General features: G+C 39.9%; 2 protein-coding genes across 7 annotated transcripts in view; one reads left to right on the top strand and one right to left on the bottom strand.

Annotated features, from left to right (window-relative positions):
- The first annotated feature begins 8,408 nt into the window (after positions 1–8,408).
- On the top strand, positions 8,409–14,289 carry Pfn2 (profilin 2). 2 transcript variants are annotated; one of them, XM_027391650.2, is made up of 3 exons: positions 8,409–8,618; positions 10,570–10,762; positions 12,653–14,289. In XM_027391650.2, the coding sequence occupies exons 1-3, from the start codon at positions 8,487–8,489 to the stop codon at positions 12,748–12,750; spliced, it is 423 nt and encodes a 140-aa protein (XP_027247451.1). In that variant the 5' UTR covers positions 8,409–8,486; the 3' UTR covers positions 12,751–14,289. The 2 variants fall into 2 exon arrangements, with proteins under 2 accessions (XP_027247451.1, XP_027247450.1); XM_027391649.2 differs by having other exon boundaries at positions 8,414–8,618; positions 12,974–14,289.
- A 6,185-nt stretch (positions 14,290–20,474) lies between these two features.
- The window catches only part of Rnf13 (ring finger protein 13), a 100,119-nt gene continuing 97,475 nt past the window's right edge, over positions 20,475–23,118 (bottom strand). For all 5 annotated transcript variants that reach the window (XM_027391647.2, XM_035451819.1, XM_027391646.2 and 2 more), the window contains 2 exons: positions 22,274–22,354; positions 20,475–21,820 (listed from right to left, as the gene is read on the bottom strand). In XM_027391647.2, the coding sequence (XP_027247448.1) occupies positions 21,459–21,820; positions 22,274–22,354 (443 nt within the window). In that variant the 3' untranslated portion in view covers positions 20,475–21,458. The remainder of the gene's footprint in view (positions 21,821–22,273; positions 22,355–23,118) is intronic.

Below are 23,118 nucleotides of genomic sequence, written 5' to 3' on the forward strand. Positions count from 1 at the left end.
TGAAGAGTTGGTTCTTCGAGAAAATCAACAAGATACACAAACCTTTATCCAAACAGCAGAGAGTGAACATGCAAATTAATAAAATCAGGAATGAAAAGAGAGATACAACAACAGACACAGAGGAAATCCAGAGAATCATCAGGTCATACTTTGAAAACCTATATTCCTCAAAATTTGAAAATCTAAAGGAAATGGACAATTTTCTGAACAGATTTCACTTTCCAAAATTAAATCAAGAACAGATAAGCAACTTAAATAGACCTATAACCCCTAATGAAATAGAAGCAGTCATCAGAAATCTCCCAACCAAAAAAAAAAAAGCACAGGGCCAGATGGCTTCAGTGCAGAATTCTACCAGAAATTCAAGGTACAGCTAATACCAATTCTCCTCAAAGTATTCCACACAATAGAAGCAGAAGGGTCATTGCCTACCTCCTTTTACGAGGATTCAAAAACCTTGACACCCAAGCCACAGAAAGATACAACTAAGAAAGAGAACTACAGACCAGTATCCATCATGAACATTGATGTGAAAATACTCAACAAAATACTGGCCAATTGAATCCAAGAACACATCAGAGAAATCATCCACCATGATCAAGTAGGCTTCATCCCAGGGATGAAAGGATGGTTCAACACACAAAAATCCATCAATGTAATCCACCATATAAACAGACCGAGGAAGAAAAACCACATGATCATCTCACTAGATGCAGCAAAAGCCTTTGACAAAATCCAACACCCCTTCATGATAAAGGTTTTGGAGAAATCAGGAATAACAGGAACATACCTCAACATAATAAAAGCAATATACAGCAAGCCAACAGCCAACATCAAATTAAATGGAGAGAAACTCAGTGGAATTACTCTAAAATCAGGGACAAGACAAGGCTGTCCACTCTTTCCATACATAAATTTAAATTACATGTAAAAAAAATGGGCTAATGAACTCAACAAATGAAGAAATATAGCTAGGCAACAAATACTTTAAAAAATTCAGTGTGTAGAGTCAAAAGCATAAGGTTCACCAAAGACCATTAAAAGCACCAGAGTTGATTTGTTGTTGTTGTTTTTCATTTTGTTTTAGAGTCAGATTTTCTCTGTGCAACAATCCAAGCTGTCCTGGAACTCTTTGTAGACCAGGCTGGCCTCAAACTCACAGAGATCTGCCTACCTCTGCCTCCCAGTGTGCTGAGATTAAAGGTGAGTACCACCACACCCGACTTGAGTTGGTTTTTTACATTTTAAATTAGGGACTGGAGCGATGGCTCTGCACTTAGGAGCACTTGTTGATCTTGCTGAGGACCTAGGTTTGACTCCCATGAGAGTCACAAGGGAGTTCACCATCACCTGTAACTCCAGTTCCACAGCATCCACAACTCCAAAACCAAGAGATCTGGAACTTCAGTTCCAAGGAATCTGACTTCTGTGGTCACTACACATATGTAGTATATAGACATGCATACAGGCAAAACACTCATGTGCATAAAATAAACCTTTAAAAGATTAAAATTAAAAAAGAGACATGTGGCTATAGAGATGCCTCAGAGGTTAAGAACACTGGCTGCTCTTCCAGGAGACCCAGGTTCAATTTCTGGCACCCACACAGTGACTCACAACCATCTGTAACTCAACTTCCATAGAATTTTCTTCTGGCCTCCATGGGCAATGCTTGCACATGGTTGGTGCACAGGCACACCTGTAAGCAAAATATCCATATTTATAAAATCATTTTTTAAAAAGAAAGACATAATAATGCCAGGTATTGGTAGCAAATGAAACTTTCACATAGCAATCAGAAAAAACCTTCAAAATCCCATATCTACCAAATAAAAAATAAATTTCTCAGAGAAACTAGAGCAGCAGCCTGCATGTAAGTGGGAATAATGGGGCTGGTGTGAGTACAAACACCAACAGCAACCACTCTGACTGAGGGGTAGAACCAGGTTCTTTAGTTTTGAGAGCCCACCACAGAAAGGGCTGAAGGAATATCAGATGGCCAGCATCCCAGGACACATAGTACAAGCAGAGGCAAATCTTGTTTTAAGAGATGTACCTTCAGTTGAGCCACTAGACTCTTCAGATAGTAAGGATGTCAGGTGTGGTGCCATACTCCTACAGTCTCAGTATTTGTAGAAGGAAGAGGCTTGCAATTTAATGCCAGCCAGGGTTACATAGTAAGGCTCTGTTTCAAAATTCTAAGGGCTGGTATGTAGCTCACTGGCATAGTACTTGCCTAGCAGGCAAAAAGGCTTGGGTTCCATTCCCAGTGCCACAGAAACAAATGAAAACAGGAAGAAATATTAATTTGGAAGCCAGTGTGGGTAAGAAAGAGTAAAGTCAAAATGCACAGTTATTTAGAGGTAGAAATTGCCAGACAGATACAAATTATACAATAACTAGGTAAAAGATTTCCAGAGAAATGATCCAACTAGCCACAAAGATGACAAGCTAGCCCAAGACCATCAGGGATTGAGTGAAAGTGAATGCTTAACAGTGAATTGTAAAATAAAGTTTTAGAATTAAAAGTGTTGGCATTTAGCAGATGAAACACTTGAAAATAAAAATGGAATGTGTAACTAAAACAATCACCCAGAATGCAGTCCCAAAGCAAAAAAGTGAAAAATATGGAGAAAGTATCAGGCCTTCATCAATAGATTTAATCTTTTTTTTCAGAAAGGAAAATAATATGAAGGCATTTTCAGAAAAACAAAACCATAAAATTTATCAGCAAAGACCAATATTAAGATGTAATTAAAAACAAAGGAAAATGATAATCTGAGATGTGACAAGTGAATAGCAAGTGTGTATTATAAAGATAAATGTCAGCAGAATGACCAGACTTCAAAAGCTCTGATTCTTGGACTATGTGCAGAGACCCTTTACAATAGTAATTAAAGTTCTACTATGTTAAACATACAAGGCAGAAATCATCAGAGTATGATTAAGATAGTAAAATTGAGCATATAAATTTTAAATGGAATTTTTAAAATACCTAGAATAAAAGATCCTCTTCACACATTTCTTCAAATGAAGAGAAAAAAAGCATAAAATGGCACTAATAGATTTGTTTACATATGTTCAAATATATGTTAGTGATTACAATGAATATAAATGGAATAAATTTTCCAACTAATGGATATGGTGTTATATTTCATAAAATAACAAAATTTCACAAAACACTATGTGGAATTTACATGTCCAATGTAAATAAGGAGAAATGTTAAAAAAAAACTAGCTGAAAGATGATTGGGATTTCCTTCTGTATGCTGTGAATATATGTTTCTCTTATTGGTTGATGAATAAAGCTGTTTTGGCCAATGGACAGGCAAGATTTAGCCAAGGAGTAAATCCAAACAGAGATAGAGAAAGGTAGTAGGTGGAGTCAGGGAGACTCCATGTAGCTGCTGAGGAAGCAAGAGACCTGGACATCACTGGTAAGCCAAGACCACTAGGAGATACACAGATTAATAGAATTGAGTTAATAATTATCAGAGAGCTAGCCAATAAGAAGCCTGAGCCATCAGCCAGTTTATAATTAATATAAGCCTCTGTGTGTTTATTTGGGACTGAATGGCTACAGGACCAGGCATGACAGAAACTGTCCATTCACATGTAGTGCTTAACATGGGGCTGAACTACCTCGTAAAACCTGACAAAAGCTTAAAAAGGGACTCTAAAAGCAAAAGAACAGAGTCAAGCACTGCTTCCTGGTAGCAACATTTTCTCAGGTGGGCTCTATTTGCTAGAGGCAAGCAGAGGCACATCTCCTTTAAGAGAGGCTTCCTGACTCAGCAATAGTGGCACAAACGACACAGCTTTTTTTAAGAGGCCCTGCTACCAAACACCTAAATGGTGTTTATGATCAGTCAGCAGCATGCTTCTTGATGGTGGAACAGACCTAGAAATGCCACAGAGTTATGGCAATAAACATGGCTTCTGCCAGTACCTCCATCATCATCTGCCAGTACCTCCATCTCAGGAAGCCAAGGAATAGGGCAGATATTCTTTGTTTTTGTTATTTGTAATACACATTTCAGAATTTTTGAGATTTGATGTCTAAAATATACAGTTCTTCTGTATATTTTAGAATTGAGAGTTTGGGGTCATTGTGAAGTTGGCTAACCATCAAGTCTGAGGCCAGCCTGAGCTACAGTAGACCCTGTATCAAAAAAACAATGAAACAGAAAGAAGTTGAAGCAGAAAAAAAGATATATAAAAGCTAATAGAAAAAGCTGAGATAGCTATCTTAATAATTTTAAAATAGATCCTAAGACAAAGTACTATAGGAGTTATAGAAGACATTGATAAAAGCTAATTTAAATTTTTCCTGATTACTATATTACCTTTATAATTAATATTCTTCCCCTAAAATGAAAAATGGGGATGAAGATTTTGGATGATTTAGGTAGATTTAATTTTGATTTTTTTCAATTGGGTAATTGGAATCTATGGCTTTAGTTTTTACTCAACTACTTATCAAGTTGTATATATCTTAAATACAATAACAATTTTTGCTGGCCAAATTGTTAATTTAAGGACTTACATAGTTTACATTATTTAGTCACCAATTGACTTCTCCATTAAAGTTGTTGTACATGAACATGTTTTGGAAAGAATGCACATAACTAACCACTCCAAATTTAAACATGTGACTAGCTGTTAGCCACACACTTTCTGAGTGTCTGTATCAGCACCAGAACCACAGCTCTAGACTCCTTCCCAGACACTGCTGCTCTGAAGTTGGAAGGCACACACCAGTGACTCTCTTGTGCTGATGCCCTTCTTACCTATACTGTTGTTCCTAAGTCCCACTATTCTGTCTCTACTGATACTTTTTGAAATGTGTGATAAGTAGAGCTGACCTAGGAACAGACAGTTGTATGCATCTTATTAGCAACATGCTAGGGAAGTTTGCATTAAAGAAAATAAGCAGAGGACAACTTTTACATAGTACTAAAAACACAGGCACAAATGTACTCTTTAGTAAACAAGCTTCAATTTAAACTGTAGTAGCTAACAGAATATAATTTTCAGAGCTATTTAAAATTTATGCTAGGCATTTCTAGAAAAAAATAGTATTGTGTTGAAAAAGTAAAACTAATTAAAATGCATTGTTACAGTTTGGAAAATATGAGAAAGTGACAGGCTCGAAACTCTTAGTTTTTTTTTTTTTTTTTACACTTGATTTTAGATAAAAATAAACAACAGAAACAACTGAGATGCAATTAAATTTTATGTCTTTGGTAACATACATTTTTAGAATCTGTAGATTAGAATTTCCAAAATACTCAGTCCTTCTAATCCTTTTAATTTTTAAAGCCATCACCAAAAGAATGTAAATGAAATAATAAAGTCCAGAATTAAAATCTTAAAAATGCCAGAGAGTGGCTCACAGATGAACATTAGGGAACCACGAATCTTAAACACACAGGGTTGTCCCTTGGAAGACAGCAACATACCTAGAACCTGTTTTCTGCCCAGAAAGCTGGGAATGAACATGGTTGATAACCTGGTGGCCTTTGCACTCTATGTGTGGCCAAGAACACACCAGTTCCTCCCAGAGTCTTATCACGAGCTTGTCAATCTATATAACCCACCTGTATGGGAGATGTCACATGTACTCTACAAAGAGTTTTGGTGTAGTTGTGTATTAAACTTTATCGTTCACACAGAATTGAGTTACTTATCAAGGAAAATTTTCACTAAACTGTGCTGTGCTTTAATATGCTTAAGCTACTCAGGGTCAGAGTCTGCAAGTTTGAACCAACACCTGCTGCTTAGTCCTGTTGAACTGCCTTCTTACCTCTGGGGGATCATTACCTCTGCTGGCCACCAGCGTACTGCTCTGTGCCAGAGGAATGGATAAAACATCGTTTTCATATTTCTATAAGTTATCATGATCTTTTCTCTTATTAAATGTTTAAATTTACTGGATTATAATACACATAAAGAAGATGAACACTAAACATTATCACTTTATGAATTTTCAAAAAGTGAGCATATCCATGTTACTGATAAACTATAGCCACCATTAACTTGAAGGGGCCCCCTATGTAGCCCTGGCTAACCTGTAACATACTATGCAGACATGGCTTCAAATTTAAATGTTCCTCCTAGGTCTGTCTGTGCTGTGATTAAAGACATGTGATACCACACCCCATCCCACCTTAAATTTTTTAAAGGATTTATTTTATATGTATGGGTATTTTGCCTGCGAAAGTGTGCGTGCGTGCGTGCGTGCGTGCGTGCGTGCGTGCGTGCGTGCGTGCGTGCGTGCGTGCGTGTGTGTGTGTGTGTGTGTGTGTACGTACCATGGATCACCTGAAACTGGAGTTACAGACAGTTGTAAGCTGCCATGTGGCTGCAGGAGTTGAACCTGGGACTTCTAGAGAAACACCCAGTGTTCCTAACCACTGAGTCATCTCTCCAGGTCTCCCCCTCCCATCTCTAATTTTTAAGATGATAATAAAAGTTAATAAATAATAATTAAAATGGTTGAGACTACAAAAAAGGCAGAGTGGCAATTAGGAAGGAGCAAAGGGCAATTGAATCAGGTGGGGACACATTGCAGAAATGGAAGGATTTCTTTATGAGGAACAGAATTGTCTATTTTCTCAACATAAGTTAAAAGTCTCAGCCTGACAGCTGCCTAATCTATAGTTTGTCCTACACTGACTTCCACAGTCCTAATCCTACTCGTGCTGGTTTGAATGAGAATGGCCCCCATAAGCTCATCTAAGTGAATGGTTAGTCATCTGGGAGTGACACTACTTGAGAAGGCTTAGGAGGTGTGGCCTTGTTGGAGAAAATGTGTCATTGGCTTTGAAGTTTCAAAATCCCAAGCCAGGACCAGATGTAAAACTCTCAGCTACTTTTCCAGCACCATGTCAGCTTCCATGCCACCATACTCCACACTACGATGATAACGAACTAAACTGAAAATGTAAGCAAGTCCCAATTAAATGTTTTCTTTTATAAGAGTTGGTGTGGTCATGGTGTCTCTTCACAGCAACAGAATACTAAGACATTACTTTTATCCTTAAAAGTAGGGTGGGGGGGAGATAAAAGTTCAGCAATGTTATTATAAAATTATCAGCGTACTCCACACTTTAAATTGACAATAGTGTGCAAGGTTTGGGGGCTTTCTTTCCCTTAATAGGCAGGTCAGGTTTGTGGTTTAAAGCTGGTCACTCAGGTTTGTTGTTGGAGAACATCTATTCTGGGTTTAGACCCAACGCCTAAAGCTAATAAAGATGTAGGAGGAAGTTCAGAGACTCAACTATCTTCCACCCTGTTAAATACAAGTCTTTCTCAGATTTGGATTCTGAAATGATTTCTCACTGTTAGGACAGTGGTGCTCAACTTATGGGTCATGACCCCTTTGGGGTTGCATAACAGTAGCAAAATCACAGTTCTGAAATAACAAGGAAAACAATTTTATGGTTGGGGTCACCACAACATGAGGAACTGTATTGAAAGGTCACAGCTTCAGGAAGGTTGAGAACCACTGCTCTAGAACCTTCCCTAGCTTGGATACTGTGTATTTTCAGCGACGTATGCAACGCACAGAATCTTTTCCAGTTACCAAGTGCACGCAGGTCTGTTTCATTTAGAATTTCTGGATGATCGAGGCCCTGGCATGATTAGCAACACTGGGTTCAGGGCAAAGGTTCCACAGAACCCCAGACTCCTGGTACCCAAGGAGGCAACAAAGAACACGGAGCGCGCTCCCCTGCCGCGGCTCTGATTTCAGTTGCATGCTGCGGAGCAGCTGGCAGAGATCTTCTCCGAGGTTCCTGCCCAAGCATGGGCAACTCTCACTGGCCGCTCCCACCAACCACAAAGAGTAAACCCCGCCGCATCCGTAACCAGGGCAACCCAGCCACCAGACACCGCGGCTGTCAATACCGCATCCAGAGCCAGCGCTGGAGGAGGGCGCACGGTGGACCCGCGTGCGGAGCTCCAGGGGCACCCCACGGCACCCACTCATGCTGCCTCGCCTGGCCTGAAGCCCCGGAGCCGCGCCCCAGCCAGCGCCAGCGGCTAGTCCGCTCTCCTGTCGCACGTGTCAGCCGTGATTGTCCCCGGCGGTATCCATCCGCGCCCCCGCCTCAGCTCCCCCGCCCTTCCCGAGACCCTCGCCGGCCGGCCGCGCTGCGGAAGGATCGCACGCACGCGCGCTCACGTCCCGCTGGCCCCGGAGAACGGAGGGAGCCGCATTGACAGTCAGCCGTCGCCAGCCCCGCTGCCCGCATCGTTCCGCCGCCGCCGCCGCCGCCGGCTCCTGAGCCTCGCGGCCGCGGCCGCCCGCCGCGTCCCCGCTGCGGGTCCTGTCCCCGCCCGCCGCAGTTCCCGGAGAGGGGCGGTCGGTGCCTGCGCAGAGCCGCCTCCTCCCCGCCCCCGCCCCGCCTCCGCCGCCGCCGCCGCCGCCGCCGCTGCGCCTTTGCTCCTGCCGTCCCCGCTGCAGTGCGAAGGGCTCGAAGATGGCCGGTTGGCAGAGCTACGTGGATAACCTGATGTGCGATGGCTGCTGCCAGGAGGCCGCCATTGTCGGCTACTGCGACGCCAAATACGTCTGGGCAGCCACGGCCGGGGGCGTCTTCCAGAGCATCACGGTGAGGCCCTGGGGCGCCGAGCCTGCAGGTGTGCGGCGGGCCTCCGAGGAGGGGACGCCGCCCGCGAGGAAGGGGACGGATGCGGCCGGGGCTTGAGCAAGGGATGCTGCCGGCTCGGGGAGGGGATGGATGCGGCCGAGTCCCTGGATGTGGGCCGCTGAGACTGGGGATGCTGCCCGAGGCCGCGCGGGGGCGGGGCGGCCGGACTCTTAGCCCCGGCGGCGCCCCGGCTTGCGACTGCCGGGGTGGAGGAGGGGACGTCTCCCCGAGAGGCCCCTCGGCGTTCCGGGAGGCCCGTGGGCTGCAGTGCGGGTCCCCGGGTGTGGGCGGGGGTCCTGGGCGGCCGGCTAGCCCCGACTCGGCGGTGAGCGCGGGCTGTGGGAGGCAGCGGTGGCCAGGTCCCTAGAATTAATAGAGTGACTTTGCGTAGGCTTGCCTGTACCCAGGCCTCCTGGGCTGGCAAGAAGGGTACGCGGACCACGTATGTGGAATCGTGAATCTACTTCATCTGTGGCTCTATAGTTTTTTTTTTTCCTCCAAGATGGCGAACTGCCATTGATTTCTCTTCTCCACCTATAGAGATTCATCGATATACCGTTATCCCCAGTTACGCAACCTAGCCCTAAAAAGAGGATGGTTTTAGGGTGGTTAAAAGAAAAAAAAATTATCTGGAAGTCGCGGGAGGGGTGACACTTCTCCAAGTCACTCCCTCTTTAGTGATGGTAGTAAAAGAACTAATACGGATTTATGCTTCACCTTGCTTCATATTCGGGTGTCTTGATGGCTTTTGACTTGGTTGCCACACATTTGGGAGATATTCGTCAATCAGCCTCCAGTACTGCTTATTGTTATGCCCATTTCTACGTAAGGCTCTTTAAAATGTTGACTCCAGTATCAAGTACAAGACCATTCCCTTAATTTCGTAGCCCCACACTCCCACTCTCTTCCTATCACACAGCAAAATTCATGTTTCATATCACAGGTACTCAGCATTTTACTACTTGACATGGTTTAACATATTAGTGTAGATTCAGCCCTTGATAGGAGTGCCTTAGGATCTTCTGTCCCGGTGTGGGAGACTACAATTCCTATATGGAATTGACATTCGGTGATCAACTTTTTTTTTCCTGCAGTCTTGTCTTTGTGTGTGAGTTCCCGCTGTCTGGCTAAGAAGATTGCGGGAGTGTGCTTGGAAATGGCTGGGGCCTGCTATGACTTTGCAGTTCTGATGGGGGCGACGCCTTCCTTCTTATTCATGGAATGTTAGAATGCACGTTTTCTCTTTTCCGGTTCTGGTGGCTACCTCACTTTCTTTACCAGTGCCCCTCCATTTTCTCTATAATTTTACTATCGCCGACGGTAGTGCTGGAGACAGAAAGAAAGCTGATTACTGAATGAAAGGGCAAGGCAAGTTGGAGAGAAAGGAGTAGTGGCTAGAAAATAGGAGGGAAATACGAATTTGGAAATGTCCGCCAGTCTGGTGATTGAGATTCATGCTACCAAGGATATTTCAAGCTGCTCTAAGGAGAGAAGTGAGCAGGTTTATCTGGGGAGACTTTTGCAACTTTAAATTTGTTGCAACATGACTAATGTGGCTGAATATGATAGGCAAGCTGTTGGAAGAGCTTATAGCTGAATCTTTACAATTACATAAGCACCTTCAGGCACCACCTGACGTGATATAGTTTATAAATAACTCGTTTTCAGTTTGTACCTAGTGTCAACTGCCAACTATTTAGGGAGACTCTTTGTATGGTTGGTATTGCACTAGCTTTTAGTTAGCAGAACTCACTGTTAAAATGCAAAGGCAGACTAATGTGTTAAGCGTGTAATCATGTAGGAATAGGCAATAACAGAAAATGTTATCTTGATTTTACATCAGCACTGTTCCTTGTATCAAACTCTGAAAGGAATTAACTGCAATTTTTTTTTCTTTGTTTTGGGTGGCCAGCCAGTAGAAATAGATATGATTGTAGGAAAAGACCGGGAAGGTTTCTTTACCAACGGTTTGACTCTTGGTGCAAAGAAGTGTTCAGTGATCAGAGATAGTCTATACGTTGATGGTGACTGCACAATGGATATCCGGACAAAGAGTCAAGGTGGGGAGCCAACATACAATGTTGCTGTTGGCAGAGCTGGTAGAGGTAAGTGAGCTCTTTCTTATTTTGTGTGTGTGTGCCTAAAAGTTGCATGCCATATTACACTTGAGTTTCTTTAATGGTCTGAATTAAAAACTAGTTCATAATGTCTATGAAGGTGTTTTTGTGAACTGCTCAGCACTGAAGGGGAGGTACTGCTTTCAGTCTGTCTACTTTACAGTTTTTACACTCGAAGCCTCACCTCTTTCACCCTGACTTACTCTAAATTATTAATGTCAACTCTTCATCTTCAGCTTTAGTAAATGAAAATGAAAAGTTGCCCCTTAAACAACCCAGTGTCATAATACTGTGGTATATATGATGCTAAACTGTTCAAGACACCTCGTTATTTTGTCTCTAATGAGTCTTGTGGATCTTTCAAGTTTGCTTAGATTTGAAATAAATTCACTGCTCATCATTAAAAATCACATTGGTTAGTTCTTCTGCCAGGAACATTTCTGAAGAAGAGAGAAATAGTTAAATGAGGGTTTTGGAGTACATTCTCCATTTACTGAACTACTTCTAAAGATTTCAATTTGAAAAGTAGGTAACTACATGCAGTTTACATACTTGACCCACAAACTATGGTACTAATCTCCAGACTTGATATAAAAATTCTAGTTTCAACCTGGCAGAAAAAAAATCTAATATTTCAAAAAGAACTTTTAAAATTGAAGTTTACTCTGACAGCTCACTGATACATGAATGTATTTAAATGTATTAACTTGTATAACTGCTTCATTTGGCAAAGTTGGCACATAGAACAGCTCTACAGATAGATGAGCCTACAGTGAGTTATAATTTAATGTTGTGGTTTTATCAACTCCCTGTGGGCATCTGATTCAGGTGTGATTTGCTTATAGGTTTCTGTAAAACAAGATGATTTTAAAACAGACAAATCTTAAGTTTTAGCTGCTTCCAGTTATATAAGGTTTTTTTTTTTTTCTTAATGCATCAGCTGAAGGATTGGAGATACAGCTCAGTGATTAATAGCAATGACCTGTCTTCTATAGGACTGGGATTCTATTTCCTGTAACCACACAGCAGCTCACAACTGTCTGTAACTACTGTCCCAGGGGCTCTGATGCCCTCTTCTGGCCTTCAAGGACACCAGGTCACACAGTATAGAGATCTGCATGCATATCAAAAAAACACCCATACACATTTTTTTAAAAAAGCATCAACACATATGAAGCCAAATGAAATTTTATACCATAGAACACTGCTGACATCTAGTGGCAGTGAGTATAACATTTGTCACATACCTGTACATATATTTGAGATAGACCTTTGAAGTACAGTACAGAATTAGGTGCTAGAAATAGTAAGCAATTTCTATCTTTTTAGAAAATGTCTAGCAAAGGGAAGCATCAGCATAAGACAAATACCCTTAATGTAGCATTTTCTGACTAGCAGTGGAATTTCTGCTTAAAATTTGTTTTTCATTTTTCTCTGGAAGTAATAGATATGTTTAGTTATATTTATGGTCATACTCATAAAACATTTATCAAGCACATTTATCAAGCATGCTAGATTTGGGGAAAATTTGTAAATGGAAAATATTGAAGTTTTTCAAGTCTATTTTGGGAGAGAAATACTGTATCACCCAGACTAATTTTTCCTGGAATGCAGGGTAAACGATCACTTTTCTCCTAGCTCTTAGAAAGATCCCTTTATGGAACTTCTCTGCTTGGTGGGGTTTTCCAGATGCACCCAATAGTGTGCTCTGATTTTAGTATATATTAGCCTGAAAGCTCCATTCCAGATTTCAGTGCTTCACAGTTCATGGAAAACTAACTTAACGTTAACTTATTAATTGGGGCTCTGTCTACTTAAACTTATGTGATTTTCTTGATTAACACTTCTTTTGAAACACTTTTCTCCTTTTTCTTTCAGTCTTGGTCTTTGTAATGGGAAAAGAAGGGGTCCATGGAGGCGGATTGAATAAGAAGGCATACTCAATGGCAAAATACTTGAGAGACTCTGGGTTCTAGCTGCTAGGCAGACTGTTAAGTATTAGGGGAAAATTGCTCTTAAATTTTCCTAGCTGTAAGCTTAAGTCTTAATTCTGGAAATTTTATTAGCAATGCAGGGTGATGGGATATGAACCTGTGTCTCCTTTGTATCCCTCTGTTGGTGGGGAAAGGTGTCTTTCTTTCTGCTCCTTCCCCTTAAGTAATTGTGTTCACTTTTGTTTTGTTTCCTTGTGTACTCCAGCATTGGTTATAGTCATGGGAAAGGAAGGTGTCCACGGAGGCACACTTAACAAGAAAGCGTATGAACTTGCTTTATACCTGAGGAGGTCTGAGGTGTAAGCAGCCTCTCCCATCTACCTACCAACTGTCTTCATCACCACCCCAATTACCGTCACAGTGCTACCAGATTGTAGATGGTAGCTAGTTTTCCTTTAACTGTTTTCTAATGTCACAATTCCCAAAGGGTCATTTGTATGTTAACCAGTGTGTGTAACCAACCTTTATCTGGCATCATAATTGCAGCACAATAATGATTTGCATGATATCTTGAAATTGGGGAAGGGGGCATGCCGAGTTGGGCATCACTTTGTCTTAGCAATTAATGGGATACTGATTACTAAAATAAGTTAATATTAAGCAAGGTGCCAGTTGTACAATCTCTAATTTGATCAATGTCTTTTCAGCACTTTGAGCATTTACTTGGCTCATTTAGTCTTCCTTTTGTAGCGCATGGTTGGGAGGAAAAAGTGCATGCATCTTTACTTCACTCTTTTTTCATCCCCTCCCTTTGAACATGAGGTATTTGGTTTGCTTCCATTCTCTTTTGTGTAGTGCCTGGTTTATTTAACCTAATTAATACCTCCTTTGTTGATGAGCTATTGAAAGCTGCAGTGATTTGCTTTTAATACTATGATTGCACTTGAGACAGACTATTTGTAGTGTCTGTAGGATATGAAGAGTGCAACTGTCAAGAGCAAAGGCACTTCCTCCCATGACCTTACTACAGTAACCATACTGATCAAATTCCCAGGGACATTCTGTCATTGCAGTAGCTCAGACTTCTTGTCTTTTCTTTGCACACCAGCTCTATTCTTGAGTAAAATTGTAAAAGGCTGCCATTATGGATATTAGGTATCCCAACATAACCATCTGGAGTGTGTCCAGTTTATTTTTCATAGGACCAATTTTTATTTGCAGCTTAGGTTTTTATATGAAGTTGCATTATTGTGGACTTGGCTGTCTTGTGATGTATTTTTTTCATATGTATTCTGTGCCATACTATTGTTAAAATGAACTGTTGCTATTGTGAGATGGATTTTCTTTCGAATGGCACTTCTTTAGGGACATTCTAGTATTTGCTTCTATTGTTTGGGCATTGTGGATAATGTACAGATTTAAAAACAAATCTTGTTGCTGATTTGTCCATTTCTTTCCCTGCACTTTGTTACATCTGGGATACAGTCTAACTCATCTGATTTAATATGCATTTAAAAAAATGCCATAACTATTAAACACCTTGTTTACAGACAGATGAAATAAATTTATTCCAACCAAATACTTTATAGACTCTTGTTTTTATTATAAATTCTAAGTTGTTAGCTTTACTGTTAGTATTAATTTGAGGGTGGGATAGGGTGGGAGGCTTAAACTCAAAATACTCCTGCCTAAGCCTTCATAGTGGTGGCGTGTGTCATTGCACCTGGTTATAGCTGACAAAAGAGAATGTAAGAAATGGGCCAGACTCATCTGTAAGCATATATAAGTATCTATAGCTTTCTTTTCATTAAGCTTTGCTGTACTAAACGTGGCTTTTGGTCATTCATTACATGATCGTCCTCAAACTTACATGAAGAAAACAACCTGCTAGGAAATAAATGTGTTAGGTTGATCTCTTGATGTGAACTCAGTCTCATAAGCACTTAGAGGCCCCGGCAGCAAGAAGAGTTTCTGTGGTATCCATTATTGAGGGTTCTTCTGGATTGAACTGTCAGTGACTTTAGATTGGCAGTCTGCTATCAGCCCGTGAGTCTCATAAAAGCAGAAGCCATTCCTTGGGCAGCACTTAAAGTGAATTGAAACTTTCACATTTTCTGGATTTCAGGGTAACATGTTGACCACAGCTAAGTATTTTAATGCTAGAGTTTCTTAGTTAGGTAAATATTAAAGTTCAAGACTATTGAGACAAATCATTACTCAGCAGTAATGCTCCAGTTGTTCTGAGTGAAAGTGGGCAGCTAGGGTTCTGAGTGAAAGTGGGGACTCCAGGGTTCTGCCCTAGACATGGAGATTACATAGCCTGGATAATCAGTGTTTAGAAATAAGTCAGTGTGGTTTCTATCAACTGACCTGCATCCTACCCTTGAGAAAGAGTAAGTTAGGAAACAGGAGTTAATCTGTTCCATACTTAAGGTATACTGTAAATGATGAATTTTTCTTTGACAAGTTGTTAGGCATGAATTTTGAATATAACTTACATATAAGATGTAAAATAAATAGAAGATAAAATCTGACTCTACTTTGGTACATAAAAATATCCTAGAAATTACAAAAGTTAAAATGTGGTATCAGTCTTTGTCAAGAATAAAGGGTGAGCAAATGAAAATTTAGTGATAAAGTGATGACTTGAGATTTTTGAGCAATCATTCACATACTAATTGTAGTAAACCAAATAATGAAGCCCTTGATTACCAACCAGTAAGTCACAGTGTATGTTGAATGTGTGGTAGAGGGTGATTGTCACACTGAAATAGTAAAAGATTAAGTCATTGCTTCGACAATCCTGTTCTCGATTTGAATAGAAAATATACTTACGGAAATGTATATGGGGTGGGGTGTGTGCGTGTATGCAAATGCCCATTTTGTTACATAAAGAAATGGAGCTATACAGAGTTGCTTATCAAAATGCCCATAACACTTAACAATAACCAAAACTGGAAAACTTGTAGAGCTCGGCAATAAGAATGAGTATGTCCTTGGACAGAACAGTTGTGGATGCTGAATGGTCTAGATAGGCATGCTGCATAGTATGTATGTATAGTTTACACTTGAACTTTGAAGGCAGAAAGTCCAGGAACAGTTATCCTTGGTGACTGTCTTGATTCCCAGTGTTTTATGTTTAGTATTAGAATTTTAAAGTAGACCCTTTAATAGAAAGTGGATACTATTTTATTTTGTGCCATATTGAAAAAACTTAATAGCTATAACCATAAAATTGCAGATTTTAAGTAAATATTGAAAACAAATGCCAGCCCTAGCCAATGTTTTTCAAAGGTGACCTAGAATTACTAATTTATATGTAAGGGCTCCAGGTCCTTGTTCTGAACCATGCGTTAATGACTAAAGGTAGTCACTTTCTTACACATAGCTAGAAACATAGTGACTTTAAACTTTTTTTTAACATACCCCACTTGAGGTGTGATGTTTTTATTATTTTAACAGCTATTTACTATGCATCATTCATTGGTAGACAGTATTAGGTAATCTTCCTGATCTTAGGTTAAAGTTAGGGCCTGGATCTAGAGAAATGGGTCAACAGTTAGGAACACTTCCAGAGGACCTGCATTCATGTCCCAGCAATACACGGAGGCTTACAACGGCCATAACTCCAGTATCAAGGGATCCAACACCCTCTCCTGACCTCCCTGCAAGCAAAACACTCTGCACATGGAAAAGAAAAACGTAGATTCAGAAAATAGTGTCATATTTTAACTTCTACCTAATTACCATGGTAAAGTGTTTCTCAGGCCTCTGCTTTAACTTAAAGGGTTAGGAGAATGACATTGTTATCTGGTGTTTGTTGAGCTGAATCTTTCACTTTCTCAAAAACAAATAACATTTTGTATTTTCATATCCATAAAAAATTTATAAGAAATTAAGGTGTTGCCATTGCTCTGTAATAAGATTATGACTTCCTGTGTTTTTCTTACATATTCTAAAATTTCTAAGGTCAATTTTATGACAATAATTTATTGAATGAGGAAATATATTTTGAAAAAAATCACATAAGTATTGGAATTTAATCTAATTTGGGTAGCATTTTCCATAATATTTAATTTATTTCTAGTAAAAGTGTCAGTAGAAGAACTGCTATAAAACCTAATTTAAAATGCTAAAGGTTTGAATATTTAAGCTGCTCCTGAAACTATGTCTTCTAGGTTAGCTGTGACACTTAGTGCTGTCAGTTAGCAAAAGGCAGAGGGATTGCATTTTGGGTACAGTCCTCCACAAGGAGACCAAAGCTCTGGTATAGTTACTGTCCAGTAGTAGTTCAAAGGGATTACTAGAAAATCATAGTGGCTCAACCTTAATGTGTCACTGTTAGTAGTGTCTGTCAAGCTACCAACAGCTGGTGTGCCTGCAGAGTTCTGGATGGTTCACCTCCATCTAAAAGTCAACACATCCTATCATCTATGAATAAACTTTCCAACTACCAGAATATTTTGTATATAAATTTGTACTTTGAGTACAAATATTTTTAATAGAGATCTCAAAATTTGAAACCAAATCTAATTTTTCATAGTCAAACTTATTTTGAGAGTTCGCATATGAAGTCCTGTCTGGCAGCCTGCCTCTACCTCCCAGTGCTGGGACTAAAGGTATGTGCCATGCCCTGCTAGCTTTCTGTATTTTTTAAGGATTTTGACAGTTTCATACATTTATATAATGGATTTTAGTTGTTCTCGAGACCCATTCCCCTCCTCCACTGGAACCCGTCTTAATAAGACCCTCCCTACCTTCATACGTCTCCCTCTTTTGAGTTTAGTTTCTTGCTCAAGCAAGTGGGAGGTTACTTACTAGAGCAAGGGCAACTTATTAGTGTTTACACCACTGGAGAAAATTATACCTTCTCCAACACTGTTGATTGCCAGTAGTCCTTCAGGGAGGCATGGGGCTTCAATAGGTCCCCTCCCTGGTCCACAGTAAAATGTTGCTGGACCAGTCCTGTGCAGATAAACCAGAGTCGCTGTGAGTTCATGAGTGTGACGGCTATGCCATGTCCACAAGTCATCTTTTTGCTTTGACTCTGTCCATCCTCGGGCTTTTAACAGTCTTTCTACCCTCTCTTTCATGATGTTCTGTGACCCTTGAAGGAGGTGGCACTGGCTGTTCCATTTGGGACTGAGCGCACACACCACTATCACTTATTCTTAGCATTTTGGCATTTAATGAGTTTCTACGTTAACCTCTGTCCTCTGCTCTAAGCTTCTCTGGTGAAGGCTGGGAGCAGCACTAATATATAGCTATGAACAAGAGTCTTTATAAGCCAGTTTGACAACATGACCACAATGTAGTAAAACAATAGGATCTGTGACCTCCCTAGCCATGGGCTCCTGACCAGGTTTACAGAACTAGGCACAATTTCCCTCTTGTACAGTAGGCCTCAAACCAGCAGTTGGTATGCCCCAAACAGTCAGGGCGCTATTTCATAGGTTGGCACATCTTGCCTGGTAGGTCATTATGCACTCAGGATTTATAGCTGAGTAACACCATTAATGACTTTTCTTCCCCAGCAGCCTGCATAGCACATTCTTGCAGTAGGGAAGAATCTTCCAAATCAGCTCCAGCCCGATTCTCTCTGTCTTATGACCAGAGTGTGTGATATCTCCAGCAATGGTCTTAATCAGGTTCATGTAGGCAACCAGGATCAATATCAATGACCTTGAAATGTTTGAGCTCCCTCCCCTGCCCCCAGTCAAACTCAGAGGAGAGGTATCCCATATGTGGCACTGAGATTTTTACTTAATAATCTTAATAGCTTTTGGAGGAACATTATCCATTCATAGAGGATACCTTTGACCAAACTTTCTTCTTTTTTTTAAAATGACCTCATAAAACTAGTACCCATATGGGTTTTCTATATGTCCTTAGTTTGGGTTACCCTTCCCTGTGTGCCACCTTCCTCTTCCCTGTTCCCCCATGTCCTCTCCCTGCTCAGACCTCCTTATTCCCCCATGCCCTCTCCCTGCTCAGACCTTCTTATCCCTAGTAACCCCACTTAACTTTCATGCTCATTGTGGCCAATCCTCCTCTTTCATACACACACACACACACACACACACACAGCCCTACACCTCTCTACCTCTTTCTGGCCTTTACCAAGGCTCAATATTAAGCATGCTGTTCTAAATTCCTAATTAGAATCTTCATACAAGGGAGAACCCACAGTGTTCATCTTTCTGGACCTGGATAATAGTTCTCAGATCCATCCATTTTTTTTTCTGAAAGTTTATTTTATTCTTTACCACTGAATAAAGTTCGTGTGTATATTACATTTTCATTATCAATTCTTCATTCATTGACATCTAAGCTGGTTCCATTTCCTCTATGTTATAAACAGAACTGCAATGAACATGGACCTACAAGTACCTCTGCTGGAGGGTATGGAATCCTTTGAGTATGTGTCCAGCTGGGTCATATGGCACAATTCTATTTTTAGGTCTTTGATACACTGACACTGATCTTCATAGTGGCTGCACCCATTTTACACTCCCACCAACAGTACATAAGTTTTCCTTTCCCACAACACTGCCAGCATTTGGCATCATTTGCTCTTGATAATAGCTGTTCTGACTTTGAATAAGATGTTGAATGAACACTTAAAGTACTTATTAACTATTTGTGTTTCTTGATGACTCTCTGTTCAGTTCCCTAGACCACTGTTTTAATCAGGTTGTTTCTGGTTTTTATTTTTAGCTCTTTAAATTCTGTATATAGAATATATACAACAATTCTCTATCAGATTTCTGGCAAAGATTTTCTTCCATTCCTTAGACTGCCACTTCACTTGATTAACAGTGTCTTCTGTTGGCCTTATTTCCTGAGCAACTGGAGTCTGCTACAGACACTCATAACTTAATCCTATATCTAGTTTACTCCGAACTTTATCCTCTAGTAGTTCAGAATTCCAGGTTTAACTCTCAAGGCTTCACTATATTTGGAATTGATTTTTGTGCAGGGAGAGAGATAAAATTCAAATTTCATTCTTCTGTATGTGGATACCCAGTTTTCTCAGCCCATTTGTTGAAGATGCTGTCCTTTCTCCAGTGTGTATTTGTGGCATCTTTCTCAAATCAAAAATCAGGTGGCTGTAATTATGTAGCCTTATATCTGGGTCCTCTGTTGTATTCTGTTCATCTATGTATATTTTTGTATCAGTATCATGTGCTTTTATACTACAGTAAATAATCTATTTTTTAAAGGGTGGTGGTGGTGGTAGCATACACCTTTAATCCCAGCACTCCAGAGGCAAAGACAAGAGGCTCTCTGAGATTGAGGACAGCCTGGTTTACAGAGAGAATTCCTGGACAGCAAGTGCTACACAGAGAAAACCCTGTCTCAAAACGAACAAATGAAAACAAAAAAGGCATAAAATTTTTTAAAGAAAATTCAAAAATTAAAATGTCTTTTCCTAGTGTTACATTTCTCTTAAAATACAGCATTTTAAAACAATAATGAAAGGTTCATACACCTGATATACTTATTCTATAACATGATTTTATTCACTTTCCCATGTCACTAGATAATCTACTATAAAGGATGTGCCACAATTTACAACAGAGTACCCTAATTTAGGGGATGATTTTGGCTGTAGTGTTAACTACAGGTAGATGGGCCTAAAAGCTTGTGAGTAGTTAGTAAGTAACCTTGTATAAAATCTTAAGGTGATGTATGGTCTCTATCATTTTCCTTTAGAGCACCCTACATATAAAGATAATGTGGTAAGAGTCCATCAGAACAAATACTTTGTGGCTTTTAAAATGGAAAACATTTATTAACATTGAAGCTCCCATCATACAAGGCCATATAAAAAGTCTTAGCATTTTGATTATATTTAAGTATATTTTCATAGTTACAGTGTTATACAATTTAGCTTTTCATAATACATTGCCTCAATACATTAGTTCTGTTAAGCAAAAGCACTTATTTTCAAACCCAATACATGAACGATTTCCTCTGCACATGGTTCAGCAGGGCTAACTAGCATAAGATGCTCTTTATGAAGAGGTATATGATTTCAGTATTAACAGTTGCTGAAATTTGGTATTTTTATGCAGCATTTTTTTATTGCAACACAAAAGGATACTGAAATATGGAAAAGTAAGGTACAGAGATGTTCCTGTGGAATCAAACTCATAACACTATACTGTTTTAAAAACCCTAAAATGAAATATTTGAAGTCTACACTAGACATTTCTTATGAGGAAAAAATATTTGGGAATAGGAAAGAAAATGACATCTTTTAGTTTCTCTGTGGTTCTAGGAGGAAAAATCCTAAATTCCCCGTTGTCCCTCACTACTCATGAGAGGGAATATCAGAGCAGATACGTACCAACCCAACAGTTCTAGGCAACTTTATGGAAGTGGAAGTTGTTTTAGCTCATGCTAGATGACCATAGCAGACTTCGTGTGGAAGACATTGGCATATTGTGATCTAGGTCTTCATTTCAAGCTATATTGAGGATTTTAAAAGTGTCTTGGCTACATTTCATCATTCCCAGAGAGCTAATTTGATGCCTGAAGTACAGCACCAGTGTGTTACTTGTTAGTGAAATGGATGTATACTATTGGAGATAAGTGTCATAGATCAAATAGCCTATTTCAGGAACGTGATTACACTAGAAAATTAAAAAATAAGTTATTTCTACAGAAACCTCTAAGAGAGCAGAAAAACCAAATCATATACCTAAATAAACATTTTAAAGGGAAATAAACCAACCACCTGAAAGTCACACAGTATTTGCTATGTTGTAATCCTGTTCACCATTGGGCTGCAGCTGGACCACAACACTGTGTTCAGTAATTTCATTGTCTGCATCACTGCTGTCGGTCTCATTGTCATCTTCCTCGTAGTCTGAAGACTCTGTCATGTTCTGATGTGAGTGGGATTCTGACAAAGACCCAAATGACTGGGTCCTGACAGAAGCTGAAGGTGGGAGTAAAGGGGTATGCTCTGACACTTCATTTTCTTCCTGACTGCTGTCTGTGTCAGAGTCCGAATCACCTTGGGAAGGAACAACTTTTTGTTTGCAGACTGGACAGGTTTTTTTGGTTTTAGTTAGCCAGGGATCTACACACTTGCAGTGATAAGCTGTTGAAGCAAAATATACATCTTCAGTACAACAATTCTGTTAACCAAAGCACTAATTTTCAAATTCAATACTTGATTTGGTTCGTCAGGGCATAAGACGCTTTTTATGAAGAGGTATATGATCTCAGTATTAACAGTTGCTGAAATTTGGTATTTTTATGCAATATTTTCTATTTATCACAACACAAAAGGATGATACTGAAATATGGAAAGTAAATCCAGACATTCCTGTTGAATCAGTCATGCCTAACACTACAGTATTAAGATACTGTTACTTTTAAGTTCTTGCAGTGTTCATTTAGTGTGATTTGTATACTTTGTGTACACACATAAAAGGTTAGTACATTTTTAGAATCACATCTGTCCATTAGTTTTGTATTTCGGTGTCTTCTCCCTTGATACAGAACTCAAAATCAAATTATAAACTCAAGGCAGTATGTGATTTACTCATACCATGGGAACAGGGAAGGATCCTTAGCTTATCTCCATCCTCATATTCCTCCAAACAAATAGCACATACATCGTACTCATCTCCTGTAACAGAAAATTGCAAATAAAAATATGTAGACTTCAGCATTACTTAAGCATTCAAATGTTCTGAAATATTCTAAAGAACAAAATTTCACCAAACTTCTCAAATTCTGAGTCATTTTTGTGGCTGATGGTAGGATTGGATTAAGGTATTCTAGCAGATTTACCACCACCCTACATCCCTACCCAACCCCACCTTGACACAAAAGCAAATCAAAACATTCAAATACTTGCAATATGTTAATTAAAACAGATTTGAAGTGGTTTTGGTTTCAAATAAACTAATGGCCAGGGAAACGGTATCCACTACATGGCTACTTAACAGTAATACAATTGCTATTTTGTTTTACTCTTGTTAACTGCCTAATAGTACCTAGTTTCCTTAATTCAAAGCTCTTCTCAGATCCAAAGGATACAGTTTTAAAGGAAGCAAGGAAGCATTCTTTTAAATACAGGTGCTTTGGGTGGGGGGGATGTTAAAAATACTTTGTTACCTCTGACTGCTTTAGTTCAGTGTTTTCCAGTTACTTTAAAAATAACCTTAGGAAACAAAAGAGGGTTGCATTTCCTGACTACACAGGTGTAAAGAGGGTTTCACTGCCTGACATACATACATACACACACACACACACACACACACACACACACACACACACACACACACACACTGAGGAAAAACACATAAAATTAAGTACGTATTAAGAATAAGGAGAAGCTGGCGTTGGTGGCGCACGCCTTTAATCCCAGCACTTGGGAGGCAGAGGCAG

Source organism: Cricetulus griseus (genome assembly GCF_003668045.3).
Source record: "Cricetulus griseus strain 17A/GY chromosome 1 unlocalized genomic scaffold, alternate assembly CriGri-PICRH-1.0 chr1_0, whole genome shotgun sequence".
Taxonomy (NCBI): domain Eukaryota; kingdom Metazoa; phylum Chordata; class Mammalia; order Rodentia; family Cricetidae; genus Cricetulus; species Cricetulus griseus.

What these genes read in the sequence shown, in the direction of transcription:
- Pfn2 (XM_027391650.2), top strand. Translation starts at nt 8,487, where the DNA reads ATGGCCGGTTGGCAGAGCTACGTGGATAACCTGATGTGCGATGGCTGC. An exon ending in GCGTCTTCCAGAGCATCACG is followed by an intron (nt 8,619 to 10,569) that starts GTGAGGCCCTGG and finishes TTGGGTGGCCAG; the next exon opens with CCAGTAGAAATAGATATGAT. An exon ending in TGTTGGCAGAGCTGGTAGAG is followed by an intron (nt 10,763 to 12,652) that starts GTAAGTGAGCTC and finishes TTTTTCTTTCAG; the next exon opens with TCTTGGTCTTTGTAATGGGA.